This window comes from Canis aureus, chromosome 13 (genome assembly GCF_053574225.1).
Source record: "Canis aureus isolate CA01 chromosome 13, VMU_Caureus_v.1.0, whole genome shotgun sequence".
Classification (NCBI taxonomy): domain Eukaryota; kingdom Metazoa; phylum Chordata; class Mammalia; order Carnivora; family Canidae; genus Canis; species Canis aureus.
The window spans coordinates 69230604-69245109 of record NC_135623.1 but is presented as its reverse complement, the minus strand read 5'-3'; the positions used below and the strand labels follow the sequence as shown (position 1 = coordinate 69245109).

Genomic DNA, 14506 nt, shown 5'->3' with positions numbered 1-14506 from the left:
ATGAGATTATAGATTAAATAGATTATTTATTATTCTAAAAAGTTAACTGAGAAGCAAATAATTCAGCAAATTCACAATGTTTTTAAGAGCTAACGTCTTGTTGAAAAGAAAACGTCTGTATAAATCACTCTGCTCCATGTAGATGTGAAGAGCCAAGTTGTTCATTTCCTGATGCTTGCTTCCTAGATGAGTAATGGAGAACATATTAAAAAAAATAGTCCTTGATAGACTGAATCTGCCCAGGGAAATAATGTTAAATGCCTTTGTCATATTTCTTTATGCTATAGTTAAAATAATTGTTAGCAAAAATAAGACTTTTGTTTGAAATCAGAGCCAATTCTATTGTTTTATTCTGTTCAAATTGACTGGCTTTTAATATGGCAAGTCATAATGACTTTTAGCAAGAACTTACTTTACAAATTATTTATAATAAATTTATCTAGTAAGAAAATAAAGCTACAGAATTTCTGCTTCTTAAGTAGACATAGAACTAAGATAAAATAGGAACCATCCTCTGTGTTCAACCAGGGAGCCCTATCATCCCCCCCCCCCCCCCCGCTGTCTTTCTTGCTTTCTTTCTTGTTTACTTTCCTTTACTTATCCATTCAATGATATTTACTGAGTACTTACTTTGTGCCAGTCTCAGGGAAGCATACTGGAGGAAGAATGAGGAGCTGTGATTAAAAGTTGAAAAGATTAGTGGAGAGGGAAGAGAGCTTCTATAAAGTTCTGGAAAAGATTAGCAGAGTACAAAAACAAAATCATCCCACACATAGAATAAAGCCTGTGGACCACACTTTCTGAAATAGATTCCTGGAATAAGGCAAAGACTCCTTTCCTGTCAACCCTGGATGCCATGGAGACTATATTTTTCCCTTTCACATGACACTTAGTTCATCTACCCACTATTCTCTTTCAACTTGCCCCCAGTGACCACTACTTCTAAATGCCAAGGAACACAAAGAAGTCCCCATTGCCTTTATCAGGTGTTCTTCTACCAGTCAAAATGAGGGTCAGATAAGGCACATTAATATGATTGTTTTTTTATTGCTCATCCATAAAAATGACAACTTTATCATTTTCCACTCTTCATGACTCTAGCACTCAGTTTCCCTAAAGATAGTCAAGGAAGAAGTAAATGGTGGCATAATTCACTGAGACAGAATGTGAGTCTAAAGTACATGGACTGAGAAGCCCAGAACTGTCCTCTCCTGAGAGAAGAGTAAGTAATATCTGGCTCTGTTTCTGTGGTTGAGACTAAGCACATATTTGCAGAGTAGCACAGCCTTGTGATAGCTGAAGGACAATATGTAAGTCCCAAGATATTGCCATGGACCATACATTCCTCTTTTAGATGTAAAAGGGTTCATTTGGAATCATATGACAAAATGCACTCTCACTGTGGATTTCTACATAGGATTAAGACATCTCTCCAAACCAGAGACTTCATTACTCTCGTGCCTTTGTGGTGAGAAAAACAAAATTTCCCTTCTTCCAAGTATTCTTCCAGTAGCAGGCTGGATGGTTGTCCCCAAAATATGTCCATATCTTTATTTCCAGAATCTGTATTATCTTAAATGACAAAAGAGTGAATATTATCTTCTATGGCAAAAAGTGTGATTTAGTTAAAGATCTTGAGAGGAGGAGGTCATCCTGGGTTATTGGAATAGACCTGAAATGCAATCACAATGTGTTCTTTTAAGGGAGAGAGAGGGGGAGTTTTGACATAGACACAAGGTGGGGTAAGATGGCGGGAAGATGGAGCAGACTGAGATGGTCAAAACCCAAGGAACGACAGCCATCACCTAGAGCATCCCAAGAGAGTGTAGTCCTGCCGATGCCTCTATTTTAGTCCAGGCAAACTGATTTTGGACTCGTGACCTCCATGACTATAAGAGATTAGCCTCCTGTTGTCTTGAACCAGAAGGTTTTTGGTAACGTGTGACAGCAAACGTAGGAAGCAAATACATTCTCAAATTTTGGAACCTCTATTTCTGGAAGCATGATCTAAACAAAAGAAAATCAGAAATATGATTAAACAAACTGCACATAGGTCAGAATGTGGTACGGTGACTCCAGAGGATGTGTGCTTAAGTTTGATTTCTGTCCAGCCCCGTGCTGTGACAGCGATGACCTCTGTTGCTGCTCAGCTGCTTATTTGTAAATAGCGGGACTCAGCAGAAGGTGAAAATGTTTTTAGGCCGCAAAAGGTAGGCCTTTGCTAAAAGTGGCTCTTTACCTCCCAATCTCAGAGCTCAGAGAAATAGCAGAAGTAGAACAGGAGTAGGTATCAGGCACAAGTATGTCTCCTGATGGTGCAGCTGAGCTGATGTCATGGAGCAAAATAGAGACTCAGAACTAGGGGAGCATGAGTGAGCCTGGGATAAATGAGAAAGGTAAGCGTATGGAGGGCAGTTAGGATGTAAGTGATAAGTAAATAAAAGGCGTAGGTTACAAAGGGAGTATGTGCGATACCAAACAAGAGGTAAAAGTGTGATTAAAGAGACATAAAATATTTTGTGACCTGAAACATGAGTAAGAAGTTGTCCGTATAAGATCTAAATTGCCCTTATTACTTGTTGGACCACAGGAAAGCCTCACTGCAAGCTATGCTCATCTTTTTGTCTCCAAACAAATTGTGAGCTCCATGAATTCAATGAGTCCACCTACCTGCTACCTTCAGATTGTAAAATACTTTCTGGACACATTATCAGGTATATTGATGGGTATATCAATAAACAAATATTTAGAAGGGTGCATACTACTATTTATAGGTTAGAAGATGACAAACAACCAGGTGAGCTAGTGACAGCGTTGTCATAATGCCTAATTCTGTTCCTGGGACATGGTCAGTAGCTGTAACTATAAGTAATAATATATTATAAATAAAAAAGCAATAAAGCTGTTTGAAAGGTCTTTCTGATAACCTTTTGGATATCATGCGCATTACTGAGATGTTTCTTGAAGAAAATGTCCTTGCCCAGACATTCTTTATTACATCAGAAGGAAGGAGTCAATACATGCTTAGAAGTATATGCTTTCAAATAAAAAAAAAGAAAAAAAAAAGAAAAAAGAAAGAAAAAAGAAAAGAAAAGAAAGAAAAGAAAAGAAAAGAAAAGAAAAGAAAAGAAGAAAAGAAAAGAAAAGAAAGAAAAGAAAAAAGAAAAGAAAAGAAAAAAGAAAAGAAAAGAAAAGAAAGAAAAAAAAGAAAAGAAAAGAAAAAAAAGAAAAGAAAAGAAAAGAAAAGAAAAGAAAAGAAAAGAAAAGAAAAGAAAAGAAAAGAAAAGAAAATATATGCTTTCAGGACAGGAATTGGATAAAATCTGATAGAAAAAAATAATATGGAGTCAAAAACTCCTTTCTTTGTAATTTTATTAGCTAGTTTACTTGAAGAATAAGAGCTAATGTCAGAGTTAATGCAAAATGAAAGTTTTGTACTCTTAACCTTTCTCTCAGCCTATAAATCAGACTCAAGCACAACATGGTAGCTTCTTTCTCCTTTCTTATTTCAATGACTTTCCTTCTCTAATAAAGCAATAAGCAAGGAGGAGGTCAAGAGCAAGGACTTTCATAAAGACAACACCTGAAGAAAATGCTGGTTTCCTTCCCTGTACTTTGAAAGAACTTTGACTGTTTTCTTAAATAAAATGTGGTATTTAATTGGTGAATGCTTCTGCAGAAGCTGTCAGGTGTACTTGTAGCAGAGTAGCTAAAAAATATCCCCTTCTGTTTAGAAAAACAGACACAACCCAGTTCACAATCAAAGTACATTTTTGGTGTTGAGTTGCATGAGTTCTTTATATATTTCGGTTATTAACTTTTTATTGGACGTGTCCTTTGCAAGTACCTTCTCCCACTCAGCAGACTGCCTTTTTGTTTTGTTGGGGTTTCCTTTGCCGTGAAGAAGCTTTCTGTTTTAAGGTAGTCTCAATAGTTCATTTTCTGCTTTTGTTTCCCTTGCCTCAGAAGACTTATCTAGAAAAATGTTATGACCAATGTCAGAGAAATTACTGCCTATGTTCTCTTCTAGGATTTTTATGCCTTCGAGTCTCATATTTATGTCTCTCATCCATTTTGAGTTTATTTTTCTACATGGTGTCAGAAAATGGTCCAGTTTCATTCTTTTGCGTGTAGCTGTCCAGTTTTCCCCGTATTGTTTATTGAAGAAATTGTCTTTTTTATTGTATATTCTAGCCTCCTTTGACATAGATTAATTGACCATATAAGTGTGGGTTTATCTCTGGGCCCTCTATTCTGTTCCATTGATCTACGGGTCTCTTTTTGTGCCAGTATCATACTATTTTGATCACTACAATTTTGTAGTATTTCTTGAAATCTGGAATTGTGATACCTCCAACTTTGTTGTTCTTTCTCAAGATGGCTTTGGCTATTTTGCATCTCTACTGGTTCCATTCAAATTTTAGTATTATTTGTTTTAGTTCTGTGAAAAATGCTTTTGGCATGTTGATAAGGGATGCATTGAATCTGTAGATCGCTTTGGGTAGTAAGGGATCCTTAATGATCACCCATTCTTGTGAACTCAGATCTTAGTTCAAACTTTGCTTGGTGCTGACACTGTAGAATTACTTCATGTTAAAGTTATTATGTAATTCATGTTTAAAAGCTTGCTTTATTTATGAACATTAATAATTGAAAAAGCAAAAGGATTTCTGAGTTGCTATTTTAAATATAGGAGGCCAGACTTTGTAAACATTCTCACATCTGGAATGAAATTACAGCTGTCAATGCAAATCACATAGAACCAATTCATGTATTAGTAAGTTAATCTTTGTATCAATTCCCTAAATCGGAATCACGTAGCTGGTATATAATTTATTACACGCTATATAAATTTCACCTTTAATCAGCCAGGTATGTTCTCTAGACAACACTTATTGGTGTAGATCTTTTTTTAAGTAAAATTTGAAGTAATTGTCTTTTTTCACCTGTTAAGCAATACTCATATGGAAATTTTTGAAATATGGGATGTAGTTTTCCATGACATTTAAAACTTTATATGCACATTATGGCAAGGAAAGGAAAACATTAGTGACAAAGTAAAACATTAAACACTTGAAGTCCGTATCTTTAATCACAAGCACTAGAAACTTGAGCAAGGTAATCAAGCTCCCTTCACTTCCCTGTTTCTAGCTCCAAATTAAAAAAAAAAAAAAACACATATTGCATATTATTACTAAAATAATAGATAACATTGCAATATATGTGTCTAGCACACAATAGACTATCAACACACATGAACGTCTATCCTTTAATTTGTGTAAATAAACTCAGGAACTCAGTTCCTAAAATTCTGTTTTATGATATTTTATTAGCTTGAAAACCAAAAGTACATTTCCAGCTCTTCTTTCAATGAATACATTTATACATACTTGTTAATTAGATAATTGGTTTATCATATGTAAGATCATGAGTTCCCCATCTTGGTCTGTATTTTGCTGGAAGTAGACTTACAGATGTTTCTAATCCATAATAGCACCCCCAAATCTTACACAATCTAGATCCTTCGCAGTTGGGTATACTTTCACCATAGCTAAATAAAGAGGGCTCTAGTAACGAAATAATGTTTGAAATTAATCATGTGCAAACTGGAAGGACTACAATCTGAATTTGACATCACTTACAGTTTATACATTTTAAACCGTTAGCACTCATTCAGCCCATTGGGGATCAGATTGAGAAAAAAGTGTCATTTATAGGAATGTCTATTTTGAAATTGAAGTTATTTGCTGATGTCTTTAATAATTGTGAAGATGCTCACGGCTTAAAAAAACTTTTTACTTGATGAACGGTATCATTCAAATATTATAACTTGTCCATGATTCAAATCTCAGAATGATAACATCACTTTTAAATAGGGTCACAGAGGGACACTTGGGTGGCTTAGTAGTTGAGCATCTGCCTTTGGCTCAGGGCATATCCTGGAGACCCGGGATTGAGTCCCACGTTGGGCTCCCTGCGTGGAGCCTGCTTCTCCCTCTGCCTGTGTCTCTGCCTCTCTCTGGGTCTCTCATGAATAAATAGATAAAAGCTTAAATAAATAAATAAATAAATAAATAAATAAATAAATAAATAAATAGATGATAGATAGATAGATAGATAGATAGATAAATAAATAAATAAATAATAAATAAATAAAATAAGGTCAGGGAAACACTCTTTGATAGAAAGTTACCCTTACTAACTTGGTTTCTTGTGTTAGTAAGATCCTTGTTCAAATATGCTGGTTGTTGAAATAAACCTCACGTGTACTCTACTTAAGTAGCAATATTATTTTAAGATTTGTTAAAAGAAAGTGTGGAACATTATAAATTATCCACATCACTCTAAACTCTGATATTTAATTTTATTACTCTGTAGAAAGTATGCTCTGTAAATCACTAATTACTTGGATTTCCTGGCAACACTACTGTGCGATATAAGTTGACTTGGTAAATACAGGTCATGATGAGAATTTATTACTACAGTCAATTTTTAGGATGCATTCAATTTATGCAATGAATAGTTTTTAAAGATACACTTAATTAATTACTCCCATCACTGAATTTTGAAAGACACCCCCAAGTGAGCTTTCTCTATGAATCTTAGTTCTTTGTAATATATACGGAACAAGAAGTTTCTGTTCACATTGCAGGATAAACGATGCCAACTTATTGTTATATGATCTCCGTAGTTCTGTAGCCATAGTTAATAACGCGTTCTAATATAAATAAATGTTTGTTTTGTATTTGTAGAATATGTCTTTTTTACTTAAAATTAAAATTGATTTGCTTGCGCCTTGCTCCGTTGTTTAAACTACTGTCATACTAAGTACAAAAATCATGGGAAGCAAATAGCTGCTGCTACAGTTTTAATAAGTTCTGTAGGGGGCTTTTGAGTGAAATTCATGTATTTGTGTGGCCCCCAAAATGATTTCCTGCACCGTGCTAATACCATCCGTCCTTTTCTAACACCCATGGCAAAAAAAGTAATACGGGCAGCCTCGTTTGTTGAAGCGCCACGGCCAATGGGAACGAATCGTAAGTTGTTAGCTACGTGTTAAGAAAGAATTCTTCCCCAAGAACGTAAAAAACCTGCCTGCCCCAAGGAACTGAAGTGTCAGGTATTAACGAGACGAGACGTACATCACACTGGGCTGTCCTCGGTTCAGATATTCACAGAATATCCGTGTTCCCTTGCCTGTTGTCTTAGCAGATTAAGATGACATCTTTTGTTGAAGCGAAGTTAGTGTAAGTGCGTAGAGAAAAAAGCAAATACACTTAAGAAATTAAGACTTAAACCCTGATGATTCTCCTCCTCAGGTAAATACATAATAAATAAATGGGCATTTTTTTCAGTTTGTTATTTTTGTGGCCTAAGGAAATGAGAATTCATTATGTGTGATGTCAGATTTAGGGACTACAGAGTTTTAGAAAGATGTATAATTGTCTATACTATAAATATGATATCTTTTTGTTTCTATGATTTATCAGTGATGCTTTTTGATATTATAATAGGAGTATTTAATTCTTACATATACTTTCTAGAAATCATGCCTTTTTAAGCACGCCGCATTTTATCTTCTCTCTTGCATTAGTTATCACAAGACTGGCCTTCCTCCGTACGTTTCTTTTGCTCCCTTGAGATAGCTGAATTTTGCAACCTCAGCACTCCAGTCTGGCTCTTGGCCCAGCCGACACCCTTCACACCACGGAGATATATTTGTTTCGCTTGGTAATGCTGTCAAGTCCTGAAATCCTAACATATGGCCCCAATGCACTGTCTATGCTTCGCATTTTTGAGTGTCTTTGTATAAGTAATTTTATTACAGATTTATAGACTCAAGATCAGATGATCCATACTGACGGAGCCTCGCATTGTATAAGGGAAGAAATTAAGACCCAGGGAGGTTAGTGACTTGTCAAGATTGATTAATGACATGGTCATGTATCAAAATTAAATCAAACTGGAATGAGATTTTTTTTTTTTTTTCCTCCTGACCGTTTTGGTAACATCATTTGTACTCCTTCCAAAATCAATGTAAATCCTGAAACACGGACATTGTGTTCACATTATATTGTTAAAACGCACAAATTGATTTACTAAACAGAAAACCAAACAGACCGTAATGGAATAAACAGATGTAGAGGTAATTAACATTGTAGTTATTAGAGAAACGAGAGACCGTTGGCTCCCCGCCCCCCCACCCTGGGTGACTGCTGTTTGCCATCCTACAGGGAAGATGGGGGTGAAGGTGAAGGGCGAGCCAGGGGCAAAGGGGGTGAAGGGCGAGCTCAACTGCCCCAGGGGAAGCCATGGGAAGGAGCACCAGCCATCGTACAAATCCATTTGAGGAGTTTAATGTTCAACCTACTAGAAGCACGATGACAGATACATTGGTATGAAACTAACTTCGCACCTGAATGGCGGAACACTCAAACAAGGAGATTTTGAGAAAAATCCTTGACTTTATTTGTCATAGATTATCATTTAATGCTTCATTTCATTGGGTTCAAAAATACTTTTTTTTTTTTTTTTGCTCTTTAAGGGAAAGGATTATGGCCATATATAGGATGCCATTGTAAAGTCAGCAAATAAATTCTTAAATCTTCAAAATTGAAGTATGTATTTTTGAAAAATAGTACATTTATTTATTTATTTATTTATTTATTTATTTATTTATTATTTCAAATAGTTCTTTTAAATTTATTATTTCAAATAGACCTTTTAGAAGTCTAATCTAGCGGAGTTGCTATTGGAAGAGTGGTCTCTAAGTAATTTCAGAATTTTGCAGCCAGCTTGAATTGGTGCTTCATTAATGGGAGCAAATGGTATCGCCCCGTTTGATAATAATTCAAAATAATTATATGCGAATGGATTTTGGTATAGCAAAAAGTTAGATTTACTTTCAAAGACTGACGATCTTCTACATTTAGAACACTCAGGATAATATGCCTAGTGATGCTTTTGCTTATGCTAGTTTCTTACCTTTTGTTCCTCCTGCCGCACGTCCCAGACACTCACTCTGATAGCCCGACCCCCTCTGCCTTTCCCCAAGCCTTCCACTCTCCCCCCATGGCCTTGCTGTCTCTCCTAGAAGCACAGCTGTTCCCTCTTAAACAGGACCTCCAAAATGTTATTACTAATCGAACAAAAAAAAAGATAGTCTCCATTTTTATGTGATTATATATGTTTATGTGTTACATACACTGCATAGATATTAAATTAAATCTTAGAAATTTTTTTGAAGGTTTTATTCATTTATTCCTGAGAGACACAGAGACAGAGAGAGAGGCAGAGACCCAGGCAGAGGGAGAAGCAGGCTCCATGCAGGGAGCCCGACGTGGGACTCTATCCTGGGACCCCGGGGTCACGCCCTGGGCCCAAGGCTGATGCTCAACCACTGAGCCACCCAGGAGCCCCTAAATCTTAGAAATTTTCAGGTTATAACCTCATCTACATCACTAGTTTTTCTAAGAACAAGACAAAGATTTTAATAGACAAGAGTGTGAGTAATGCTAATTCTGAGTAGCATTTCTGATAGTAAACCGAACAAACTCTGCATCACATGATAACGTTGATAAAATAGCCTCTGGGATGCAAGTGTCTTCGGTGGCCAAGGGAGCGGGTGGAGATACCTCGGGCCCCAGCTACCCCGAGGCGCTCGGCTAAGGGCACCAAGACGTTGGCAGAGCCGGCCCTTGCCTTCAGAGACGATCACATTACTCAGAATCCTAAAGCCTTTGGTAATGATGGTCTGTTTGTCCTCCGGTGTCTATCATGTTATATTGTTTATTTTGTTTTCACATGTAAATCCCTTATTTTTTCAAAAATAGATGTTTTGATTTTTGAAATAATTACATGCCTTATTTGTGTATATCTGGTGATTCCTATCAGTACATTGCTAATTAAGAATTTTTGGAAGTATTTTTTTATTCAAATAAGATTCCTAGAAATTCATTTGCATTTACACCTTAATTCCAACATGAATACGTGGATGGAAAAACTACATTCTATATTGCCCTTTATTGCTTAAATGTAATTTGTCTTTCCACAGAAAATGAAATAATTAATTTTCTACCTTGTGTGAATTACATCAGTCTGAACTGATTTCAGAACATGTAAAACTTGTAGTATTTAGAATTTCAGGTTTCAAGCTTAGGCTCAAATTTCTAGACTGTTTTGTTAAATATAAAGTCTTTTCTATAAAGACTATCTTATGATGACAAAATGTTAACTTCTTTCTTTTGGATTTACTGAATATAATAAAATGTTCATGATTCACTGTTCACCCTCCAGGTGTTATGGTATGAATAGTATGTGTTAAAATATGAATTTTGGTTAGCTTACCCTCATCTAATGTCTTTATTTAAAAATAAACATAAGTAAATATTCTACTGGTTTCAGAAATGATATAATTTGGCATCAACTCTTATTCAAAATGCTGGTACAAATATATGCAATATTTTAATGTTTATAATGTTGATGATACTTCAGCGAATTCTAAGCAGGATGAAGTCTGCGTAAAAGACACCATTTTTATCGATGTACTTGGGGAATTTGAAAGTGTTTGGTTGTACTTTAGGAATTTGAAAGCAATGCTGGCTTTGAAGGGAATAAGGATAACTAAAGTTGGGTTTTTTTATATATATACATATATACTGTATACATATATGTATCCCAAGTCATACAGCTTTTTCTAATAAAATAGCTTCTGTTGATGAGGAACCTGAATTTGGTAATAATTTTTCCGAAGGTACTGATTGCATAATTTTATGCCTTACTTTGATTATACAATGTGAAAGAACAATGCAGATTCAATATTCTTTTATTTCCCTCTGCTCCATTTCTGTAATTTATAAGTCTAAAGTGGTATTGAGTAATGTCTTTAATTTTCCAGTTATTGTTTTAATTCTCATTAGAATTTTGTGCCAATTAGTTAATTAGTAATAGCAGCATGGTTGTCTTTCTCATTTTCTCTCTTATGACATGAATTCTTTGGCCAGGCAAAATCTTAAGTCTTTTGGCAAAATTTACAGACTTGAAATATAGAGAAGTGTTTGGAGCTATGATAGCTTCATGGAAAATTTTGAGACAAGCAGGTTTGGGGGGAGGAGAAGAATGGATAAAAAATTCTTCTCAATGTCCATCGGAATTTTATCAAAATTTGAAACACATAGTTTGAACTTCTTCCCCTAAAATAGAAATTCAGATTATATTTCTTAACAGTGTTTAGGGATCACTTTTCTGTAGGTTTGACTTATTCACGAAAAAAATGTAAAGCAAATAGAAGCAAATGTTTCCAGTAAAACATCTTTTCTCATTAGGATAGGCACAACGAATTAGTCTCTATAAACAATTTTAATGAATAGGAATGAGTACTGATTTACTAAAGGATTTCTAAATATTAAGTGTTTTTGAATAGATTTCCTGTTGCTTTATTTCTTAGCACTTAACCCTCTGTATGTAAATCATTCACACAAATAGGTAGAGCAATAAGCATTTTAATCCAAGTGGAAAAACAAATACTTTTAAGTATAGGTAACAGAAAATAATGTGTTTTCCCAAGTTATTCTAGATCAAAGCCTCAAAATGGATCTATTCTGAGGTATTTCTACACAATAAAAAGAGGACTGGCTATCACTAAACCCACTAACTTGGCTTTTAAATTTTAGTCGTTGCTGGAAGAGTTCTTCATTGCTGTTTTCTCTCAAAATAAGCTGCTCTTATTTTCAAGCACATTGGGTACACCAGGGGAATCAGGTGTTCTTTTCTGTCACTGTTCTTAACAGAATAGATCTTTATTGCTGAGCAATTGTCGCTTCTGTTTCAGGGATTATCAAAAATACATCATAACTACAAGTCAACACAAAAAAATCTGTATGATGAAACATAACTAAGCAGCCAGCAGAGTATCTCAAAGGAATGTATTCTTATTTTATTATGGGAAAACCTTGATATATGAAATTAAAGATTATCATGAAGAATAAATACCATATTGATTAATATATTTAACATGAGCGTGGAGTTTACTGATTATTTATCTTCAAGAGCTGGAGTGACCTGGAAAAAAAAAAAAGCATGATGCTAATATCGATTTATGTATTTTTTTTAAAAAATGCACTAAGTATAGTTATTGTTGTTGTTTTAACAGCATGAAAGATGCGGGAGTAGGCCATAAGCAATGGAGGGGTCCCGTATCATCCACCTGCAAGCAGTGCCCGGTGGCCTATACCAACCCCGTGTGTGGTTCAGATGGTCACACCTACTCTTCTCAGGTAAAGACAGTCACAGTCATTTCATATGAAATATGCAATGTGTATTTACTGATTAACTGAATAAAATTATTAAGTCTCCCATGTACTCATCCAAATAATTTACTTAGCTTTTAAAACAGTGCAAATAATCTCACTGGTTTGGAATCTGATTTAATGCGTATTTGTCTCCCCTATATCAGAATTTTTAAAATTTGAAATACTAAAGTGGCGAACACTCTGGACCCTCCAACATTAAAAGCAACATTTCCTTTGTTGCAACTATTAAAGAGTTCAGAAATGTAACCGTGGCTTGCCCGTAACGTTCACAATTATCATCATTATAACAACAATAGCAGCTACAATCTGCCATTATCATTACTTATTTTATCTCATATGTTATTTCTATAGTATTACTTTTAAGCCTCCCCAAATTCCTTTTAACAAATGAGAAGACTAAAGGTCAGAAGGATATAGCAAATTTCACCCATTTACTGACATTTAAACCAGTATGTATTGCCGTCTCTGATTTAGTGTCCATTCTTTCCTCTACATTATCTGCCTCTTTATTCAGTGTCCCCATATTACTCAAATATATAGGAGCTTTCAAGAACTTTACCGAATAAGACATTGATAAGTTTTCTTTGATTATGTCAAAGAAAAGAATGTAGGCTCACAAGCTCTTACATGAAATTTTGAGGTCAGATAAATTTATATTAGATTTTTTAAAACTAGATTTGCTTAAAAAAACAGTACAGTAGCATATTGAAATTTTGAGGCCAGATAAATTTATAAAATTAGATTTTTTAAAACAGTATTTGTTTTAAAAAATAGTTCAGTAGCATATTGAAATTTTGAGGCCAGATAAATTTATAAAATTAGATTTTTTAAAACTGTATTTGTTTTAAAAAAGAGTACAGTAGCATATTGTACTGTTTCCCTAGTGGGACCTTGCCCTATTATTAAACATATTAATATCTTACGAAGGAACTCTTTGAATTTCACATTACACAGAATATATGAAAACTATAAATTTCTTCAGTTCATATCTAAGTTTGCTTACTGCAAGGAGAGTCCCAAAAATTTTTAGCTACCTGGACATTTTGTTTCATAGATACGTCTTTATGAGCCATCCCCTCTCTTCATAAATCTGTCCTCACAACTTAAACTTGCATTTGTAATTACTAATCTTCTCAATGGCGCCACAATGGTAAGATAGATAGATTGGGTCAATAAATGTACGCAGAGTACTTCTTTGGTGCTAAGTACTGTGTCATCTCCGTAAAGCTGCCATGTGCTTATTTGCTGACCTTCTAAAGATGTGCATTGCTAGGAGAGAATGGAGAATGTTACTGGTCATTTCAGTACGACCTTGATCTTGGTGATGAATCTTGGTCCAGAGTCCCAGTTTTGCGAATTAGGAAAATTCATGCTTTCAGCACAAGAAAGAATGAATATATCTCTTATTTCCAAATCCTACGTGAAAACGTAAATCACTACACTGATTTATTCAATGAGAATGAGGTTGCAGATTGTAATATTCAAATTGGTGGGTAGAGCTACATGGCAAGCAAATTTTCATCTCGGCTGCACTCGATGAACACTGATGGTTGCACAGGTTGAATCAAGGGAGAGACTAGTTTTCACTGGCATCTAGCTAAAATAAACCTGTCATTCTCAACATTCGAAGTACGTGTGCGGGAGGACGCTTGCATCCAGGGTGTCTCTGGAGCACGCTAACATTAGCCCCCATCTATTTGTTTGGGGCTCTCTTAAGGATGCTCCTGGTAGATGGTCAAGTACTGTATAATTGGCAACCCTGGGTGGCCCAGCGGGTTTTCACCTGCCTTTGGCCCAGGGCGTGATCCTGGAGACCCGGGATCGAGTCCCACGTCTGGCTCCTGGCATGGAGCCTGCTTCTCCCTCCTCCTGTGTCTCTGCCTCTCTCTCTCTCTCTCTGTCTCTCTCTCTCCATGTCTATCATGAATAAATAAATAAAATCTTTAAAAAAAACAAGTTCTGTATAATTTAGTTTCACAGAGCACGAAGTTACAATCATAAGTGATTTCTTCCTTTTGGGACCACACAGGAGGTCTTGCTTGATGATTGTGGAGAAATACAACCATATTCCCACCTCAGATTAAACATGCCTGTCTCAGGTAGATTAATTCACATATATATCCATGGAACAATCCGATGGAACAATTCCATTGTTCCATTGTACTAAACATCTTCAAAGACTCCCCAGCTTACAA

At 35.4% G+C, this 14506-nt stretch overlaps 1 protein-coding gene across 3 annotated transcripts in view; it reads left to right on the top strand.

Annotated features, from left to right (window-relative positions):
- The window catches only part of SPOCK3 (SPARC (osteonectin), cwcv and kazal like domains proteoglycan 3), a 407633-nt gene that overhangs the window by 251722 nt on the left and 141405 nt on the right, over nucleotides 1-14506 (top strand). For all 3 annotated transcript variants that reach the window (XM_077846573.1, XM_077846575.1, XM_077846574.1), the window contains one exon: nucleotides 12152-12275. In XM_077846573.1, coding sequence (XP_077702699.1) covers nucleotides 12152-12275 — 124 coding nt within the window. The remainder of the gene's footprint in view (nucleotides 1-12151; nucleotides 12276-14506) is intronic.